Source organism: Mobula hypostoma, chromosome 1, assembly GCF_963921235.1.
Source record: "Mobula hypostoma chromosome 1, sMobHyp1.1, whole genome shotgun sequence".
Lineage (NCBI taxonomy): Eukaryota > Metazoa > Chordata > Chondrichthyes > Myliobatiformes > Myliobatidae > Mobula > Mobula hypostoma.
In genome coordinates this window covers 185663143-185686283 of record NC_086097.1, presented here as the reverse complement: position 1 = coordinate 185686283, position 23141 = coordinate 185663143, and the positions used below count along the sequence as shown (strand labels likewise).

General features: G+C 39.0%; 1 protein-coding gene across 1 annotated transcript in view; it reads right to left on the bottom strand.

Annotated features, from left to right (window-relative positions):
- Positions 1-393: 393 nt before the first annotated feature.
- pip4p2 (phosphatidylinositol-4,5-bisphosphate 4-phosphatase 2) overlaps positions 394-23141 on the bottom strand; it is a 57677-nt gene continuing 34929 nt past the window's right edge. The window contains exons 3-7 of the mRNA XM_063041208.1: positions 19328-19434; positions 12992-13115; positions 10805-10857; positions 4009-4099; positions 394-1749 (exon numbers count right to left, since the gene is read on the bottom strand). Coding sequence (XP_062897278.1) covers positions 1606-1749; positions 4009-4099; positions 10805-10857; positions 12992-13115; positions 19328-19434 — 519 coding nt within the window. The 3' untranslated portion in view covers positions 394-1605. The remainder of the gene's footprint in view (positions 1750-4008; positions 4100-10804; positions 10858-12991; positions 13116-19327; positions 19435-23141) is intronic.

Below are 23141 nucleotides of genomic sequence, written 5' to 3'. Positions count from 1 at the left end.
GATTTTCCTCCTCAAGCATGCTTCTTCCACTTTTATTGAAAACATAACTGACTTCATTAAAATTAAAGGTTGGTATCAGAAAAATGTTATTGGTCGCAAAAAAGTCAAGCACTATATGAAATCTGCCAACTTGCATTCCCTTGTCCCAATAGGCTGCTGATCCTCCTATAATGAGCCCTGGGATATTTGCAGACAACATATTCTGTATGCTCAATCTTCCAAGGCCCCAAATATTCACTCCCACATATTGCCTGCAATCTAGACTGTAATACTGGCAATGTAGTGGCTGATTTTGAAAGTGTTTGCATGCCCGAGAACAGGATTCAAAGATATAAAGCTTCCTGCATCTTCACTGAATTAAGGAATACAAGTGAGGCATAGACACCCTTCAGAAGTAATTGGCCTTCACCCATTTTATTACTTCAAAGCTTCTTCAATGCCCTTCTCTGCTTTGTTTTGTTTCTGCAGAAAGAAAGCATGAGGATTGGTGCCAATTCAGAAGTGAATTTATGCAGGACATATGTGCTTAGAGATGGAGATGATGATAAAATGTAGATTAGGTTAAATTGGGATAGAGTGTGTAGCACAGCAAATGCTACATGTGTGAGAAAACAAGCTTAGTTTGTGTGGTGAACACAGTAAAGGGGACATTTTGAACGAGGGAAACATGGCAGTTATAAACAAACACACACAAGTAATTCACTGAATTCCACTTGACCACAATACAATATTCATTTTAGAACGTGTAGGACACAAACTTAATTAAAGGATAACACATTCTGATGTTCTTCATTGTTTTGTCATAAATTAGTAACAGTAGTCACTCAAGTGTTTGTGTGTTTTATTATCTTATTTATAAAAGGATGCATGCACTTCAGCAAAGCAACAGTTAATGTATCTGTGATTAGTTTGGTACAAATATTACATTCAAATGCTGATTATTTTCTAAATTTTAAAGTAGATCATTGTACTATAATAATAGCAAAAACTAAATCTTTTCCTGACACATTTCTGCTTAATCAAAATGATGGTATGTGCATTATACAATAAGATAAATATGATACAGCAAGTTACTATCATTTACTATTGCCACCATAATATCCTGACACTCTCAATGCAGGTATTTTAAAAAGCAGCTATGCAAAAGTATGAAAGTATTGAAAATGCAATGTATTTTTATTGCTCAGCTATTATGCAATTTTGTTCAAATGTTCAGATTCATAGGAGTAATTTAAAAACATCAAGGCTGGACAGAAATATTTCAATGGTGTATGCATTGAGTTAAATTGTTGCATCACATTCCTTCGTTCTGTCCACCACCAGAAAAAGCAAATTTCAACAAAGATTGTATGACAAAGATTAACCAAGACAAAAATGAGATACATTCCAAGCGACATATATGCAACATTTGTCTTCAGCATATGGCAATCTAGCAGCAACAAAACGTACACTTGCTTAAACCATAGTGCAATGTGCACATTCTGACACCATTATATTCCTTGGACCTAATCAGTCTATAAAGCTGATTTCCATTAACTTGAGAATGTCCTTTTTTTAAAAAGATTTGTAGACCATCGGATCTTCAGCACTGGATAACTGATTTGTCTATGCAAAGGTGTGCTCAGGATAGCTAACTTTTATTGCTCCCCAATAACAAGCTCGAATTAGGCAGATTAGACCTAGGAGATAGGCAAAAGCCCAGGAAACATATGTTGCAGTGTAATGTCTTGCAAATTCTTGGGTCCCAACCTTTCAAAAAAAAAGAAGCACAACAGTTAAATAGCTTAAAACTGCTAATAAAACAGATACTTAACTCAGTGTCAGGTATCATTTCCATTTATCATGTGAAAATCAGAACAGGTTTAAATCTATAAATAGTTAGTTTATTAGCTAGCAGTCACCAGATAGTTTATATAAACTGGATAAACTAGTAGTCCTGCAATTAAAATGATTGATTCAATAACATGTACATGTAGAATTGAATGGGCACAAAAAGCCTAAAGCTGTGTAAATTGTCAAGCTATTTTTTAACCTACTAACTTGATAGAATTGACAAAAATCTAGATGCATATTTCTTAGTACATGTTCCAAGTTTGAAACAATAATAAAAATATTTTTTAAACATGTTCCATATAGCTTAATAGAATCTTATGTACTGCAAAGGAACTCATTACTAAAATTTGGGGGGAAATTGCTAGCTTAACAATCATACAAGGGCCATTCATGCAAATATAGAGAATGCACATTTTCTCAGATGTTCTTATTATTACAACTGTTTCTTTATTTGATTCCCCATGTAGTCCTGCAGTGAAGTGATACTTTCTGCAATCTCATTGTAGTTACAGTGAAAATATGTTCAATGAAACTCTACCAAGTTTAACATATGTTCAGGGAATGTATTCATTTCAGAGGACAATAGCAGCTGAGTGAAAAAATACTAGCTTCATTTAGTAACTTAGTTTTTAATAGATTATGTATTTTTCAGGGTTTGGAAAATGTTAGGCATTTACAAGTGTTCAAAATTGTTCACAGCTTGACTGAAAAAGCTGAAGAAAAGGCATTTCTGGAGGGTGGTTTTGATATTTACAAGAGGAAAATTTTCTTTGCCAGTCAGGAACTGGTTTCAGGGATGAAGTTCCAATTACAAATGTTGGAAGTGAAATTGTGAGCACATCCTGCCCAATAATCCTCGAGGCAGGACAGATGGAAGTATTCCGTATATTGTTCAACACTAAACTATGCAAATGAGACACCAAGTTGGCTGTCATACATCTTTCACAAAAATGATCTTCATTGAATAGCTAATTACAAGGTAAAAAAAAGGCTTCTCAATTTGAAATGTGCAGCTGGAAGACCACTTCAAATCTAGAAATGCACTCGTAAGAATTAAATGATAATATCTCCAACAATTCTCTAAATGTACTTTTTCTTTAAATTGCATCTAAAGCTAAACTTTTGCAAATGTTTTATTTGAATTTCAGTAGGAAGCTTGTAGCCAAAGCTTGATGGACTGTAAACTGCCTACAAAAGTAGCAATCCCTCTATTCTCACACGAGCAGGATCTTCAAAATACTGCCCATGTTCTTGCTCCCGCTCTCCTGTAGTTAGATTTTTTTCAGAACCTTTTCCACAGTCCCTCCTCAACCATTTGATGCTGTCATCTCAATCTCTACAATATCATCACAGTCTCCAAGTATCATTCCAGTGACTATTTGCCATATAGTAGAAGAAAGTAGAAGATTTCTCATATGCAATCAGGATTTGCATATTCCCAACCACTCACAAGCACCAAACCATCTGTCTCCAAATATAACGGCCCACACTTGGGCAGTAGAATAAAAAATAACCAAACATTGCTTGCTACAGTCATGTGCTGTACTCACATTGGGTAACATAATTAGGCATTTTACATTGATAATCAAAATCACTGAGTTAGGCAAAGTCATCATACATTAAAATATTAAAATACATTACTTTGCGAAAATGGGAATGTTTAAGAGCCAGGCACACTTAAATATCTATAGCACAGGCACAACTTCATTAACATGGTTGTATTTCCAAGTTTTTGTTATTTTTCAAAGAATTAAAATCAACTAAAAGTACTTAATATTTGTCAAGGTATTTTAGAGTCATAGAGTGGGAAAAGTACAGCACAGAAACAGGCCCTTTGGCCCATCTGGTCTGTGCTGAACCATTTAAACTCCCTACTCCCATCGATCTGCACTGGGACCATAGTCCTCCATACCCCTACCATCCATGCATTTTCTTAGACCTTATTTGTTTAAAATTATATAGAACAAGGAGTATCAATTTGGAACCACATACATGCTTAGCTATAGTAGATTATTTAATTCCATAAATAAAGTAACTACCTTTATGCAGACACAATGAAATAAAGAACGTTTACAAACAAATATAGAATCATAACTACGAATACATTTAGAAGGTAGTCAGCAAACAGGAAAAGCAGAATACACAATTAACTTCACAGGATTAAGCTCTACTTACAGTTAAACCAACTCCAATGAAAACGCATATCATTCCAACAGTTACATATGCACAGCAACGCCTTCGTGGCAATGCACTACCAACAGATGATCTAAAAGATAACAAAAGGTAGTTTGTGTACCAATTGTGCAACTTATGTCAGTAGCAAACTATTATTCCATTGTTTAAAATCACTTTCATAATCTGACATCTACAACTAATTTAGAGAAAAAAATTGTACTTGCTAATTGAAGATCCCATCATCTGAATCATAAAAATTAATTGCAATAACACTGCTCAAGATAAAACTCCCAATAAAAGAATCACACCTTTTATAGTTTCCACTCCTGTTTCCATTAAATAGGCTTTAAGAGGGAACTATAGCATAAATTTTGCCTTTTTGGGATCCACATACTATCAGTAATCAAATGCACTACCCAAGAACACAGGTAGCATTGAGCAGTTGCGAGATGACACCTAACAGATCTATCATCAAAAACTGGAATTAACAATGGAAGCAGCAATGTACAGCATCACAAAATAATTAGAGTTAAAGTCATAGAGTAATACTGAATGGAAATTGGCCCCTCGGCCCAATTCATTAATTCTGATCATTGTGTCCACCAAACTAGTCCCACTTCCCTGAATTTGGCTCATTTCCCTTTAAATCCCTCCTATGCACATCCAAATATCTTTTGAATGTTGTTATTCTGCCTATTTCAACCACTCTCCAGAAGCTCATTCCACATTTACATCACAATTTGCATGAAGAAGTTGACCATCAAATCCTATTTAAATATTTTGTGCCTCAGCTTCAACCTATGTCCTCTAGTTTTAAGTTCCTCTTCCCTGAGGGGGAAAAAGACATGCGTATTCACCCTATCTGTGCCTCTCATAATTTTATACATCTTTATAAGCCAACCTTTAGTCTCCTATGCTCCAAAAAAAAAAGTCCTAGCCTGCCCATCTTCTCCCTACCACATGGGCCTCAGTCCTGCCAAGATCCTCATAGCTCATCTCTGCACTCTCTACAGTTTATGCCTTACCCATAACAGGACAACCAAAACTTTATACAATATTTCAAGTGCAGTCCCTCCAATGTCTCTGACATATTGTCCTAACTTCAGTACTCTTACTTTTGGTAAGACAGCCATGCGCTTGGTTTAAGCGGCCTTCAGCTCCAACAAATAGTGAAAATGTGTGTCTTAAATGTTTTTCTTGTGATTGCACAACCTGTTGGACGTTGGTAACACAAAATACTGCAAGTCAGGTTCATTGGAAAGACATGGTGGTGGAGCTGTGTGGCCTCAGTTGCTGCACAGATCATGGTCTCACCACCAAGGGGAGGAGTTGCCAGAGACAGCATTGGAGAGAACAGAGACGTGATGGGCATGCTGCAATCTGTGCTGGGTTGGGAACTAGCCCTTGCAGGCTGGCTCTCCTGTCGGTGCTACTTACCAGTGTTCACCTCCTGGAAGAAGAGCTGGATTTCCTTTATCTGCGGATGACCTAGCATGAGACAAGTTGATTGGCCTTCACCTGCAGTTGACCCAGCACGAGATGAGGAAATGCTGTGTACTTGTTGTTGCAGAAATGTGGCTCCAGGACAACATCCCATGTACCATCAATCTTCAAGCCCTGCCACTCAGGGACTTGTTTTTGTGACTGTATGTGCTATTGAAACTTATTGTGCTGTGTATGACTGTATGTACTATGTTTTGTACCTTGGCCCTGGAGAAATGTGTATGGTTGAATGAAAATTAAATGAACATGAACAATGCCTTGACTATGAGAGCCAGCATGCCAAATACCTTCTTCACTGCCCTCTCTAACTGTGATGCTGCTTTCAATGAATTATGTACCTGTACTCTCGGTTGCCTCTATTTCATATTGCAGCATATCCCTCATTCTACCTTTACAATCAAGCTGGGGAATCAACATTGATTCAATGAAGGATACACAAGAACAAGGATATACTAGGAACAGTATGGACGAATCTAAAAATGAGGTAACAACCTAGTAAAGATGCTAACAGAGGATGATAGGGATATTAAATTCTAAAAGCAACAAGCAAAAGACAAAGCTAAACAATTGCAGGATTAGTGGATTAAATCTCTGTAAACCCACTACATTTGGTCATAAATCAAAGAGTTCAGTTAAATAGCAAAGAAAGTGCTACCTCCTAAAATATCCTCAGTAATAACCTACTTAAAAATACTGTTTGGGTTTTTCTAGGGCTACTTAGCTCTGAGGTTCGTAGGTTGCCCCCAGCACATCTTAAGCTGGGTTAGTTATTAAAGCAAATGATGTATTTCACTGTATGTTTCAATGCACATGTGCAAAATAACTTTTAATCTATATCTGAGCTTGTCACAGCCTTGGCTTAAACATGGAACAAATGTTAGATTCCAGAAGTGAAGTAAAACTGACTAATCTCAAAAACAAGGCATCATTCAGCATTCATCCAGCTGTGACATCAAGAAGTCAGGGCAAAACAGAAGTTAATTGAAGTGACGGGAAAACCTTGCACATTGGGAGACAGTTGTTGCTGTTGAATCTTAGTTATCCTAGTCTCAGGATATTGCTGCAGGAGTTCTTCAGGCTCAATCATAGTCAGCTTTTCCTTCAATGGTTTTCCTTCCATTATTAACTCAGAAGTGAAGATAATTGCACAATGTTCAACACCAATTCATAACTTCTCAGGAAATGAAGCAATTCACGGAATTCATTCAGGAATACCTGGAGAACCTTTAGGTCTGCTATGTGGCAAGACAATTATCATCTACAACAAGAGAATTTAACCACCTACCCTTGATACTTAATAGCATTACAAACACTGAATACCACTTTCAATAGTGTGTGGGTGTGGTGAGGGAGAAACAATCACAAGAAGTCAGGTGGATTGCTACATAAATGTGGCTGATGCTTGACCTGTTCAGATGTTAGGTAATCTACAGCAAGACATTTATCTTCTGACACACTAAAGCCTTTCCACCACCAAGACCCATGTCAAGAACATGATGGAGTATTTCCTATGCACCTCTTCAAATTCAACTCAATACCATGCAGCACAAAGCAGCCCACTTAATTGATGCCGAATTGACAAGACACCCATTGCCCTCACAGCTGCAATGTGACCCACTTAAAAATAAGACCATCAGGAGCAGAAGTAGGTCATTTGGCCCATCGAGTCTGCTCCGCCATTCAGTCATGGGCTGATCCAATTCTTCCAGTCATCCCCACTCCCCTGCCTTCTCCCCATATCCTTTGATGCCCTGGCTAATCAAGAACCCATCTATCTCTGCCTTAAATACACCCAATGACTTGGCCTCCACAGCCATTTGTGGCAACAAATTTCACAGATTTACCACCCTCTGACTAAAGTAATTTCTCTGCATCTCTGTTCTAAATGGATGTCTTTCAATCCTGAAGTCGTGCTCTCTTGTCCAAGAATCCTCTACCATGGGATACAACTTTGTTCAGGCCTTTTAACATGTGGAATGTTTTAATGAGATCCGCCCTCATTCTCCTGAACTCCAGGGAATACAACCCAAGAGCTGCCAGATGTTCCTCATAAAATGCACTGAAGTTCTGAGGCTACACCAACTGCACTTCCAAAACCCACCACCTTTACCATCAAGGAAGAAATGAGCAAAAGGGCCTGGGAACACCACCATTTATACACACTCTCTTGACTTGGAAAATTTACCTGCATTCCTACATTATCACTGGGTCTAGATATTAGTACTTTCTACCCAACAACATTGTGAGAGTACCATCTCTAGTTGTTAATGCAGCAGTTCATAAAAGTGGATAACCACCAATTTCTTAAAAACAATTCTAGAAGGACAATAAATGCTAACTGTGCCAAAAATGCCTGAATCTCAAAACAAAAAAAAATGTAGAAAACTCCGTTAGTAACACAGATGTCATATTATTTATTTAAGGTCAAGCACATGTCTCGTTGATATTTGATAGCTGGTTAAGTTGCATAAGTTGAATGCTATACCATTCTAGGTCACCCTTTTCATTACAGCTTGCTTAGCCTGCAGTCTCAATGTTACATACAGTACCTGTGCTGTGGCAACAGATGCAGTTGAGTACATATCCTACAGAAGGGAGCTAACCAGGCTTACACAGTTCCTGTGGTAAAATAATCCATGGGAGCACATGATTGAATGGCAACTTGGTCTAATGAAGTGTCTCTGCTTATCTAAGTGGAGCCTTCACATTTCAATATTTTTCATATATGCAATTCCGCATTGTCAATCTTTTGGTCATGACAGTTCCCCCTCCCCCCTCCCCCCCCCCCACACAGACACACCCACCCAAAACAACTAGACTGACAAATCTGGCTTCCAGATAGGTAGGGTACTCTCTCCAGATAAGCTACAGGAACAAGCAGATCCAATCCACAGCCTTTACTTCTTAGATTTGTGTATCCTTAATATAGGGAAGGATTGGAGAAATCTTATGAAGGAAATTGTCCAAGCCCTTGCCTACAACCAACGTTGTTAAACACTAACTTCTTCCAAAAGTTGACCTTAATTTTGCTACCAGGTTTCCCAAAACTAAAAAACAGATGGGCAAAGTTTAGAATTTTAGTATTTTTCACCATGTTCTGCATGTAACTATTTTGCTTAAAATTCCCAGCTTTCTATCACTCAAATATACCATTACTGTGAACATTGTACAGTGAGACTAGAAAAAAAGACATTTCAATAGTGTATCAACAACAGCACATTGAAATAGGAAACAGTGCACAGATGGCAGCCAAATCATTGACACCCATGACAAAAATGTTACATTGGCTTTTAATGTTCAAAATATATTTTATTCAGCAAGATTTCATTTCATCAAACTGTGATCACCTCTGCATGTAAAAATCAAAAACACTCAGGCCTTTACAAATAAAAACATTCAGGGATCAGTTTTAAAAATTGAAAATTGGTCATGCCACAGCTGACTTGAAAAAATATTTGTATAACTGATTTTTAAATGAGTAGAAAATCAGATTCTTTGATTTATTTAGCCGGCAAACAAAATTCCTTACATTAAGAAACACCTTTCAGTATTTTTGAAAACATTTGTTGCCAATGTAATTTTTTTGGAAAAGAACATAAAATGGTAGATATAGTAAAACTTTATCAAGCATGTGCTGGACTTGATAGGTCCTAATTCCCATGGTGATGGCGATGTCCCATGGTGATGAGAAAGTTTATTGGAGCAAGACAGATCAGCTGATAAAGTGGTTCTGCAACAACCTTACACTCATGTCAACAAGGCCAATGACCAGGAAAGGCAAGAGAACACACAGCAATCTTCATTGAAGATCAGCATGGGAAAGGATGAGCAGTTTCAAGTTCCTGGATATCAACATCTCAGAGGATCTGCCCTGGACGCACACACTGATGCACTGATGAGGAAGGCATGCCAATGGCTGAGCATTGTCAGGTATTTGAGATTTGATTAGGATGCTAAGTCGCATGCCATCTTGGTCAATGTCTCCCATCCACTACATAATGTACTGGGTGGGCACAGGAGTACATTCAGCCAGAGGCTCATTCCTCCAAGATGCAGCACAGAGTGTCGTAGGAAGTCATTCCTGCCTGTGGCCATCAAACTTTACAACTCCTCCCTTGGAGGGTCAGACACCCTGTGCCGATAGGCTGGTCCTGGACTTATTTCATAATTTACTGGCATAATTCACATATTACTATTCAACTACTTATGGTTCTATTACTATTTATTACTTATGGTGCACCTATAACAAAAACCAATTTCCCCCTGGGATCAATAAAGTATGACTATGACTATTTGTCACCCAAGACTCTTACCAATTTCTATAAATGTACTGTGGAGAGCATTTTGACTGGTTGCCGTACAGCCTGTATGACACCTCCAATGCACAGAATTACATGAGGCTAGAGCATTATATACTCAGTCAGCTCCAGTATGGGCACAAACCTCCCCACCACTGAGGGCACCTTCAAGAGGCAGTGCCTCAATAAAGTAGCATCTGTCATTAAAGACTATGACCACCTGGAACATGCCTTCTTACTGTTATTATTAGGGAGAAAGTACAGGAGCATGAAGACCCACATAATGATTTAAACCGCTTCTTTCCCCTCTGCCATCAAATTTCTGAATGCTAAATGAACACATGAACACTACCTGGCTATTACATTTTTGCATTGTTTTTTGTAATTTATAGGCTTTTACATCTTTGCACTGTGCTACTGCTGCAAAACAAATTTCATGTCATATGTCAGTGATAATAGATATGATTCTGACAGTTATCAAAATGTGTTCTGTGTTCTGAGCCAAGATTATTCAACATTTGCATGAGACCATTCATATCAATGAAGACAACAATATACTGTAGGTACTTCAATTATTTGTGTTGCTTGTAATAGATTTATGCAAGACTTTAGTGTACATTGGTGATTTTCCTCACTTAAAATGTTAATAAAGTATTTCAATTTTTTTAAATTTTAAGTTTTTAATATTTAAAAACTATTTTTAGTTTTTAAAATAGTTGACCTGAATATCCAGAGGCTTTCAATAAGTTTCATGACAGATCCAAGGGCCAGGCTTGTTCTGGCTCAACAACATGACTATGAATGGTTCTAATCAGTCAGGTCTAGGATGCTCTCAGCCAGCAGTCCAGCCATGCAGATCCAACCAGATTGTGTACTCCAGTAATAAGTGCAGATGGCAGATCCCATTCACTAAAATCCTAGCCATTCACTTAAAAAGCAAGCAAAACCAGCTGATATGATAACATTAGAATCTCTCAGAAATGAACTGAACTTACATTCTTTTGCAGTGTGGGCATTTTGCCAGTGTGTTGAATCTAACTTCCATCCACTGTAAATAAACAAACATTGATTTAATAATTTTTTTAAAAGGTCAAAGAACATTCTGTTTTTTTAAAACATAGAACTCTTTTCTTCCTTCATTCCCTTGTAAGGGAAAGTTATTAATGATACATTTCAAGTGCAACTTAACAATGTTTGATATGGACATCCATAAAATTCCCCATGAGGAATAAAAATGGCTTAAGTCACTTAAAAACTGGTGATTGTGGTGACTGATAATTCACAGAGAGGTCTTGAGCCAATCCACACAAATATGAGGAAATATTCCATAATGATACACAAAAGTCAACTGTGAGTTTTTATTAAGCCAGATGCTTACCTATAAAATGACTATGGCAGGGACAGATACAGTCTCATAAATTCTATAATTATTTTTCAGAATTATGGAGTCAGTGATACAGCACAGAAGATAACCATACAGCCTATTATACCAAACTGGTTCCTTGAAAGTGTGATCTAATTAATCCCTGTGACCACAATTTTCCCTCCAATGTCATCCTACATGCCAAAGACATGCTAGTTGGTTGGCTGGCTATTGTAAATTGTTCTTCATGTAGATGAGTGGAGGTATGTGTTGAGAGAATTATGAGAGTTGATTGAGATGTGAAAGACTATGATTAGAATAAGATTAAGGTATTAGGTACAGGAATTTAACCAGATGTGGTCTTCTGTTGCTGTAGCCCATCCACTTCAAGGTTCAATGTGTTGTACATTCAGAGATGTTATAGTGAGTGGTTATTTGAGTTACAGTCACCTTTCTGTCAGCTTGAACAAGTCTGGTCATTCTCTGACATCTCTCATTAATAAGGCATTGTCTCCCACAGACATGAATTGGACATTTTCTGTTTCTTGCACGATTCAATGTAAACTCCAGAGACTGTTGGGATGAAAATCCCAGGAGATCAGCAGTTTCTGAGATACTCAAATTACCCCATCTGGCACCAACAATCATTCCAAAGTCAAAGTCACTTAGATCACATTTCTTCTCCATTCTGATGTTACTCTCAATTAACTCATTTGTCATAGTGGCTTCTGGTATTTCTTATCGGGCGTTCTGCAGCACGCCCAACTTCTTTGGTATGACATATAATTTTTCTTTGCATTGTGCTTCATAACATAATATACAAGTTAACTGTTCAGGTTCTGTCCATGTATCTGACCCATTTTGTGGGGTGAGAGAGATATAGCATGGTGACAGGCTTTTCAGCCCATTGAGTAACACTGACCATCAACCATCCAATGGCACCAATCCTACAATAATCCCATAATTTATTTTCCCCACATTCTCATCAACTCCTTCTAGATTCTACCACTTAACTACACACTACAGGCAATATACAGTAGCCTTGGAACCAAGTAATCCATACATTTTTGGGGTGTGAGATGATACCAAAGACCTACAGTGAATCCATGTAGTCACAGGGAGAATATGCAAACTTCAAAGACAGCATATGAGATCAGGATTTAAGCCAGTTTTCTGGCATTTATGGGGGAACCACGTGACTTTCTGCACCACTATGACATTTGGTTTCAATCCATCACTTTTTTCCTTTATAATGTACCCAAGGAGGCCATTACTAATCTAAACTGCCTTGAAGTACACACCCTGATTCTGATGATGAGTCAATAGGCTGGTGTGTTTCACTGTTTAAGTAGTTCCACCATTACTATTATAATGATAATGCTTTTGCATATTTTCTAATATCAGCCTTTGAATGGGTATGATATGATGCTCTCACCATCTAACAGTGCACTTCACCTGCAGAAAATACAATTGATAATTCTTAAACACTGTCTGTTTTTTCCTTGCACGTTTATCCTATGATCTCATTGGCAGTTGTGCCTTCAACTGCCAAACCTCCAACCCCTGGAAATTTATTCTTTAAATCTCCACACTTCTCAACTGCATTTTCTCCCATAAAATGCTCCAAATAACTTAACTTCTTTTTCCATGATCTTAATCATTAGCCCTAATATCTCAAAAGACTCAGCATCTGTTTGAATGCACTCTTGAGAAGTGCTTGGGAAAGTTTTGCAAGTCAAAAGCGCCATAAGTAAAAGTTGTTACAATTTATTCATCATTATCCGATCTCTAATTCTTCCCATAGTACCTCCATACATACCAGGAAAGTATTCCCACAATGTCCACACACCACACGTGTACCTTCAGGTTGGATTGGCACAGCAGGCTGGGCAGGCTGCTCCTCTGGGATCAACATCACTGGCCCCAAATTAATTATGCGTCTGCTGTAGGGAACAAGTGCTACATTAGTTATCTATGAATCATTTTTGAAAGTAATTCTAGAATTCTTTACATTTATTCTTGTGTGTCTAGTAACTGACTAAAGTCAGTTCCTTGTTCATCAGCCCTGACATTGTACAGCTAAATAAATATGCATGTATGTTATGCAGGAGTAGATGTTAATATCCCTTATTTGCACTCCTGGGACATGCTGCCTAGACTCTGTGGGGTGGCCAAGTGAGTGATGGCATTTTCTGGGTTATCAAGTGGGCACCCTCCTTCCTCAGTGTTTCGTTGATAGGCCCACGACACCTCTGGAGGGTTCAGCAGTGAATCCCGGTGTCCCGGGCTCACCCTCTAGATGCCTTTCACTCACTTGGGGGTCCAGATAGAACCCTTTCTCTTCATCCAGAGCAACTGACTACCCTTTTCAGCATCTCCGGAGAGGTCTTTGACTGCTAATTGTTGTGTCTTTCCTCACACTCCCGACTCCTGGAGTAGCCTTGATGTTGATGTGGCTACAAATCCTCTGCAGCCTACTTCGACCGGTCGTCCCTTGCTTTCCAGCCACGTTGTTGCGCATCGCCTACAAGCTCAGCATACCTCAGCTTCTTGCACTCGTAGGCCTCCTCCACTGCATCCTCCCAGGGCACTGTAAGCTCGATGATGTAAACGAGAAGAGTGAGGCCGACCATAGCACAAGGTCTGGTCTGAGGTTGGTTTCTGCAATTTCAGTTGGGCAGCAGAGCATCTGGCCTAAGTCTGCCACCATCTTCCAATCACGTGCCCCACCTAGCCGTCCGGTGTCTGGTCTCGATGTATCAAGTCTGGCTTGACCCTCACCTTTCCGGACAAATGCTGTTAACGGCCAGCGGGATGAAGGGGGAAGGAGAGCGTTGATGCTCATCCGCTGACTTTCCAGCACTGCTGCAAGACACAGTAGCACCTGGTTGTGCTGCCAGGTGTATCGGCCTTGAGTAAGGCTGGTCCTGCAGCCCACCAGAATGTGTTTTAGTGTTGCTGAAGTTGGGCAGAGGGAGCACCTGGGGTCCTCTCCATACCACTGGCTGAGATTCATGGGAGACGGCAAGACATTGTAGGCAGCCCTGATGGTGAAGCTTGCTGTGAATGTCCCCATCTCCCACAGCTCTTTCCAGGAGATCTTTCTTTTCTCCACTCCCTCCCATCTCATCCATTGCCCTTGCCTTGCCTGAGCGACGGCCTTTGCGCATGTTGCTGCCTCCTCCTGCCGACATATCTCCTGCGTCACGAGCCTGCGTCTCTGAGACGCAGCAACCTTGTTCCAGGCTGGTGTACTGTCCCCAAGGGCAAGACCACTTCACCCTTGCTGCACTCAGCCCACCATGTCCCTGTGCTTGAGAGCCGCCTTTGCTTGCTTGGTTGCTTCTGATGGAGTCCATTTCCTCTCACTATCCAAGATGTATAAAATTCCAAAGGGATTGGACAGGCTAGATGTAGGAAGATTGTTCCCGATGTTGGGGAAGTCCAGAACGAGGGGTCACAGTTTGAGAATAAAGGGGAAGCCTTTTAGGACCAAGATGAGGAAAAACTTCTTCACACAGAGGGTGGTGAATCTGTGGAATTCTCTGCCACAGGAAACAGTTGAGGCCAGTTCATTGGCTATATTTAAGAGGGAGTTAGATATGGCCCTTGTGGCTAAAGGGATCGGGAGTATGGAAGAAGGCAGGTACAGGGTTCTGAGTTGGATGATCAGCCATGATCATACTGAATGGCGGTGCAGGCTCGAAGGGCCGAATGGCCTACTCCTGCACCTATTTTCTATGTTTCTATGTGGGCAGCTTGTGCTACAAATGGATCACTCGCCTCTGTTAACATCATTTCCAGTCTTACTTAGGCACACTTGTACTCCTCTGAAAGACTGGAAACAGGTAGCTCTAGGACTCCCTTGCCATAAAGCCCTATGCTGCTGAGGCACCTGGGAAGACCAAGCTGCTTCCTTATGTATGAGCTGATCAGTCTCTCCAGCTTTTCCACCTTCGAGACTGGAACTTCATACAGGGTTAGTGGCCACACGAGGCGTGGAAGGAGCCCAGATTGTCTACACCAGAGCTTCAACTTTCCAGGAAGTGTGGTTCTGTCAACGCTCTTGAGGCCAATGACGGCATCCTTCCTGAGCTGATCTACCCGCTCTGTGCCTTTGAGGGATGCGTTATACCACCAACCAAGGCTCTTCACAGGCTTCTCGAAGACTGTTGGAATCGTCTCATTGCCCACATAGAAGCGTTGGTGTACCAGCTTCCTCTTGACTATAGTCTGTTGCTCATTGTCATTAGAGTACACTCTACACAAATGCAATTTGCACTATCTCTGCAACTCTTGAAAGTCCTGTTAGCACCTTGAAGTTCAATTCTTACAAACAGAAGCTTTTCCATAATATTTCTGTCAAGTAGAAAAGAGTGAACAGCTTATCACACTTCCCCATATCCTTAAGCCACAGGGCTTTGCACTCACACATTATGACTGATAACACTGGACAACAATTTTTTTTCCAAAAGTGTTGCTTCCTCAGAAACTTTATTTTGTTTGATAGACCGCTTGAACACAAATATTGTTTTCACAAATGTAATTTCAGACTACTTGTATCACGTAGGAATTCGGAGAAACAAGAAATTAACTTTTATTGAATAGAATGCATTTAATTGCATAATGGTGCTGATGCTTTCCAATAGTTAAACTAAGCTAAAAATGCTTTCTTGATTTTCATTTGTACTCAGTGTCTGAGGCTTCTCGCTTAAGTGTCCAACAATAATCAGCCAGCATTGGTGGATTCCAATTGCTCTGATACCATTTCTCCATGACCACAATATCCTAGTGAAATCTTCACCATGCTCGTCACTAATCACTTCAAGATTTACAGGGAAAAAGTCTAAATCGGAATTTAGAAAATGAATCTTTAGTGACATGTTGCAGTTTGCGATTTTGTATGCTTGAAGCATGTTGTTAACCAGCTGCACGTAGTTTGGTGCTTTGTAGTTGCCAAGAAAAATTTCAACACCACCCTTCGATGCCTTCAATGAAATTTCCTCCAGTCCCACAATAAATTCTTTGAATCGCCTGTCTTTGATAACCTGTATGATTTGTGGACTAACAAAAAATGCCTTCTTTAATTTCAGTATCACTTATTCTGACTTGAATTATGAATTGAAATAACAAATATAGGCAATTTCAAAAAATGGTGAGTGATAGGGAAATTTCATGCTGATTTTCGTGATCAGCAGCCCAAAATCCATAACATACATCCAAAAGTATTCAAGAGCAAACTCTATGTTGTCCAGTGTAATTGTTAATAAAACATCCAATACAGCAACGGAATTAAACAACATATGATCAGGAGAAACATAGCAATGGATAAAGAAGAGAGAAGAAATGAAGGGGGGGGGGGTGCTAAAACAGCCTACAAAAGGCTCATAGTAAAAGCTTACCAGTCAGGTAATCAGATATATGAGATGAATATGAGCATAGGGAGGAGATCAAGTACAAACAAATACAAACTTGGCACAAACTGGTGAGTAGGTCAAGTCCAAGTTCACTTCAGTATCCTGTTTATCATCATCCTGCTTCTCCTCATCATCCATCATATGAAATATGTGTTTTCTTTTCACTTTACTGCTATCTATTCCATTCGTTGAATGGCACAAGACACTAGCTAAAATAGCCAAGCTGCATGGTCACACAATTAAATTGGAAATTACTCCGCTGGTATAGCCATTTTAGTGCTGTAACACTACTGAAATTTAGAAAAAGTCATTGCTTTATTAATCATTTTTAAAAGTTCATCCATCGAGACAGTTGGCCTGAACAATTTATCTAAACTGTTGAAGAGTTTACTAAAATTGAATTAAGCCATCTGAGTGACAGCTACATGCAACAGCCCAAATTTATGATATAGTAATAATTGGGGAAAGGTTAAGAATGAAAGCTGAATGATAAAATGTGCTATGACATACAAATAGAATGTAGAATTCTTCACTCATTTAATGCTTTAGAGTATAATGCAAGCTCCATGCTATTGAAAGAAACTTCTGATGCAGTAAGACAACAATAGATTAAAGCACAGGGGAAGAGTCATTATAAATACTGTGAACAGTAAACTGAGCATTTATAATGGAAAGGATGAACTATATAGTTATTTGGCCAAAAGTATCAAATGCTGGTGGCAATGAAATTGAACAATTGCCCATTTTATAAACCCACATATGAATGGCATGATAAAATCAGTTACTATTTCTTGGAGACAAGAGAGACTACAGATGTTGCAATCCTGGACATTTCACAAGCATTACCGTCAGGGTATTCTGGACCCAGCATCTCAGAATCTCTGGCATTTTGTGGGATGATTCTCAGATATGGATAGAGAGCTTGGTTGGCTTTTCATATTCAGAACATGCCAGCATAGGTAATTGGACACCATGGCTGATGAGTTAGCATGGTCTGAATCCAAGGCAATACGATAAAGCACAGCATGTTTGTAAGAGAAACAAAGGCTGTTTTAAGGGTACTTGTCAGAAGGAATTACCACTAATAGAATGGGCAATGATCACATTATGCCATTGTGCACACTGCCAAGTTAGTTAAAAAACTGATTTTCTCCCTGTTTGCATAACTTTACCAGAGCTTGGGTTGAAATTCCAGTTAGATTGATCCTTGGCCAGAGATACAACTGTCCAAGAAGAGAAAATAAGGATGTTACCATGCTAAACTTTCACAGCAATCTTTTCTTTTTAAATATGTGGCATTAGCCACCTTTCACAGCACACTAAAAAAGCATTTTCATGCTGTCCTTGATGGTATTTTACACTGGTAAAGCTGATGACAATGGAAACACAGATGGATAGGTTTCTATCTAACACTGTCCTACTAATGCCCTGTTTTTCACTGGAATCATTGAAATTCAGGAAGTGTCCCTTTTCTTAATGTGGGGAGACGTATAATGATAGTGCTGTAGTCAGATATTTTTCAGTATAAATACAATGCAATTCCTTTCCCTTTGAAGGTTAGTGATTTTAATTTTATCCAACTTCTTTTAAGAAAATGAAGAGACTGTTGCCTGCTATAGACAAAGCATTTGTCACTTGCTTGATACAGGGATATACTACAGATGTGACAGGCATCCCCTTGTGATAGCACACACACTTACCTTTACACCAAATGCCACTTTCAGACATTGGGGAAAGCAAAACAATGTAATATAGCAGATCTTTGATTATTACATTTTGATGGATCTACAGATAAAAATAAAATGATCTGTGGACCAGCTGTGAAGACCAGTGATCTGTTAAATCAGAAGAAAACAGTGCATTTCCTGAATTCTGATTCACTACTGTCCATTTCTACAACAGTTAATTTTTAATCCATCTGGATTTGTTCCAAACGTCATGAATCTGTGTTATTTAATCTCAATTATGCAGACTCTGGAAATTTCCAAGGAACTCTCAATTCAAGCTATTTGTACAGCGCTCCTTAACTGGCAGCAAAAAAGGAACACAAGTGAAAAGCAGCAAATTATCTAAAAGTGACAAATTTTGGAGATGATAAAGTATAATTAACAATGCAAAAAATTCTGGAACTAACAAATTACCAAGACAAAGTACTCCCGTGAGGGTTAAATCAGGCCTCAGTGGCAAGGATGGGAGGGGTTGTGGGTGGGGAGTGAAGGGTTTAGTGGGAGTGATAGATCCACCAAGGCAGAGGTTTAAGGATAACTATCAAGTGCAGATTCCTTTGAGAATTCTATATACCTGTAGCGTGGCCTCATGAGTTGCACACTAACTCATGCTAATTTAAGTTTGTTAACTTAAATTTTCCCCCATCCGAAAGCTAATTTTCAATGGCACTGCTATTGTGTATGACAGCAGTAAAATAGAAATCATTGTGCTCTCAAAATCTGAGTCCTGCCAAGAACTATCCACATAACTTTGACATTTTACCTACACATATTTCATTATTTTTTCATCACCAGGTCCGATAAGTAAATCGCAATTTTATTGTAATGATAACAAACAAAACATTATTGCTTTATTTCAAAATACTTTTCTCATTATCTTTAAGTTTCAGTAAAATAACTTCACATATGTTCCTTCTTGCTCATAAACATGTTTTAAGATTTCAGAAAATTTTAAATTTAGGAATAGCTACTGAAGCCCTAAAACCTAGAATTCAGCAACTTAATACCAACCAGTTAGGTCTTGGACATCCTATACGTCGTGATGTGTCCTTGCAAATAAGGAGACAATTACATGGACATCGTACGTACTTCTTTCCTGCTGGAGGGTTTTTGATTGGCTGGGGGAAAAAGGAACACAGCTTTAATTTAGAAAGAATAAGTTTCTTCAACAACTACTTAAAACATCATGCTACAACTCAGAATCTAACTTGGTTTGTTCACATTATTATGTGCCAAGTACATAATACAGAAGTTAGTACTGGGAAAACAAAAAGATTTTTCTGGAATACCAAATCAATGGATACTAGCAAATTAGACATACGTAGGAGTTCTCTTGTTGAAAATCTGTATCAGTGAGAACTGCAATAAGAATTGAAAACACTCGCTAGAAGATCTAATGCTGACAATTCTACTCCATTCCCAGACGACCCAATAGCACAATGCAAAACTGAGTTTTACCAGTTTGTTTTGAAAAAGATAGAGTCAGAATGAGGAACGGGAAGTTGAATTGAAATGGGTGGCTACCGTGATATCTGCCTTTTGTGGCAGATGGAGCAAAGGTGATTGACAAAGCAGTTTCCTCCAATCTATGTCAGGTCTCATCGACATAGAAGAGGGCGCACCAGTGCTTCCGGTGCCCACAAACTCACTAACCTTTACTGTATGCCTTTAGAATGTGGGAGGAAACTGGAGCATCCGGAGGAAACCCCAGCGGCCACAGAGGAAATGACAGTGGGGATTGAATCTCGATGGGTGATCGCTAATGCTGCAAAGCGAAATGCTGCCATGCCACCCCTACAACAGGAGCTGCTTTAATGACACAAAATCCCACCTTCAAACCGAGGCAGCATGCATCGTGTTGTTTGGCACTTCCACCATGCTAAGTGGGAGGGAATAGATAATGACAGGTCAAAATTGGACATCCAGAGAGCACTACAGGCTGTCTCTAGTCCTGCATTTTGCAACTCTAAATTCCTTTGTCATTGTTCTCTCTACCTCGCCCCCTCTACCTGCTCTCACTTAATAACTTCAATAAACAATATTCTCTCACTAAATGTTCACTTTAAACCACCATCTGGGTGACCTTGCTCGGAGCTCATCCCCAGAGCAACATCAGCTTCACCCAATAATAGACATTTCTTGTCTTATCCATCCCTACCCATAGCTTAATATTAACTTGTCTTCTGTCATTCCCAGTCCCAACTAAGGGCCATTATAATTATAGTAAGAAACATTAATGCTGTTTCCCTTTCCACAGGTATAGTCTGGGTGTTTCTAGCATTTTCTCCCTCCTTCCACCCCCCCCTCTCCCCAATCAACATCTGCAGAGTTTTTGACTTTCAGAAGAGTAGGCTATTTGGTGCTTGTGCCTCCTGGTTGCTGAATAAAATCATGGCTGATCTTTTATTTCAGTGACACTTTATGTCCTACCTCATATCTCTTGTTTCCTTTCATATCTAAGGTGGATTTGATTTCCATCCTGTATGTACTCAGTGACTCAACCTCACACACCTCTTTCGAAAAGAATTAGACAGATTCACATCCCAGGCAGGACAACTATCACTTGTGCATTCACTCTGTTAAAATTTATCAGAATTCGTAAAGTTTATATTTTATTTAGAGTTTTAGTATAGCAACAGGCTCTTTCGACCCAACAAGCTGACACCACCCAATTACACCCATGTGACTAATCAAACTGGGCAAGAGAGTTTCAAGAACCTTTTAATATTGCTAAACATTATTTTACCTATCTTGGTATTAAAATTACTAAAAATTTTAAAGATTTACAGAAGTACAATTTTTTTTCCTTTAATTGAATATACACAACAAACGCTTTCCAAATGGTTGCCTATGACGATGTCATTAATTGATCGAATAAATGCTATAAAAATGACAATTTTACCAAAATTTTGATACACGTTTCAAGCTGTTCCATCCTTTGTCCCGAAAACGTTTTTTGATAGAATAGGTTCTATGATCTTATCATATATCTGGAATAATAAAAGCTCCAGAGTGAGTAAACCTTTACTGCAAAAATTAAAAAAAAGATGGTGGCTTGGCCTTACCAAACTTTAGACTCTATTACTGGGCAATGAATATTCGTTATATTACTTTTTGGATTCACTGTATAGATATGCAGGATTGTCCTTCATGGTTGGACTTGGAGGAGAACTCGGTAAAGGGGTTCTCTTTGGCTTCTTTGTTGGGAGCTCCTCTTCCTTTTTTGTTTTCTAAGATTGGTAGACAAAATCTTAGTCCCATTGTTAGACATACATTAAAAATTTGGTTTCACTTTCACAGATCTTTTGACTTAAATAACTTTGTTCTTTCTAGTAATATCCATTTTAATTATTTTTTTAAACCATCAATTTTAGACAAGGCCATTTTAACATGGAAAACTAAGGGAAAAATAACTTCTCTAGATTTGTTTTTAGAGGATTGTTTGTCTTTTTCTCCGCTAATGGACAAATATAATTTATCTAATGCACAGTTTTTTAGATATTGTGTTCCCAGAAAATGGCCCATATCAAGATGGCAGCACGACGCAGCTCGCAGCGACCACTCTGGTGGTGATGTCTGTAATTTGTCAAGTAGGGTGCCGTGCACAATCCTGATTTGATGGAGACGGATGTGAGAGCACAGAGGAACATCTGGTGAAACTTCTGAAATGTCTGCTTCGCTGCTGTTGCTATTGTGTGGTCCAGAATCTCCGGAGGGGAAGGCCCCGAGTCCTCGGCTTTGCTTGTTGCTCAGCGGCCGAGGCGGGGTTGAAGTGCTCGGCAGAGGTTGGTGCTCGGAGAGGCTGTGTTGGAGAGGCTGTGTTGGAGGGGCTGGCTGGATGCTCGAAGTTTTCAGACGGACTCAGAGTCTGCTGCGGTCAGGTGCTTCAAATGGTGCTGCATCGGCAAGTTAGCGGCGCTTGGAGGTTCATGGCAGGGAGAGTTCCTCCCTTCTGCCGCCTGCGTGAGATGGTGAGTCTATCGGGACTTTGAGACTTTTTTTTTTACTGTGCCCATGGTCTGCTCTTTATCAAATTATGGTATTGCTTTGCACTGTTGTAACTATATGCTATAATTATGTGGTTTTCTCAGTCTTAGTCTTGGTTTGTCTGTGTTTTCTTGTGATATCATTCTGGAGGAATGTTGTATCATTTTTTAATGCATGCATTTCTAAATGACAATAAACAAGGACTGAGTGTCCTCATAATCTAATCTAATATTTACAAGTTAGGAATTTTTTACGTGATTTGTTACCAAATTACCCACTTGCTCATTTATCAAATATGATAGATGTTATCTTTCAGCTTAAACCATTCCAAAAAGGATTGATAGCCATCATATATAAATGGCTATTGAATTTACGAATGATGTGTAATGTTAAACGTGCTTGGGAATTAGAACTTCAAGAATCACTTTCAGATAATCAATGGAATAAAATTTGTCATTTAGTTAATAATTCATCTATTTAGTTCAAGTTAGTGCACAGGGTGCATATGTCAAAAGATAAACTAGCCCATATTTTTTCTAATATAAATCCTACTTGTGATGGATACAGCACTGAGGTGGCCACTTTAACTCATATGTTTTGGTCCTGCATGAAGTTAAATAACTTTTGGAGAGATGTTTTTAGAACGTTATCAAAAGTCATAGGTCTGGACCTAGAACCTAATTCACTTAATGGCAATCTTTGAGGTTATTCCTGCTTCCGCTCAACGCATGATAGCTTTCTCAACTTTATTGGCTAGGGGAGCTATTCTATTGTACTGGAAGGATCCCAATCCACCTACTGTATTTTTTTGGCTCTCCTCCATTATGTTTTGTTTAAG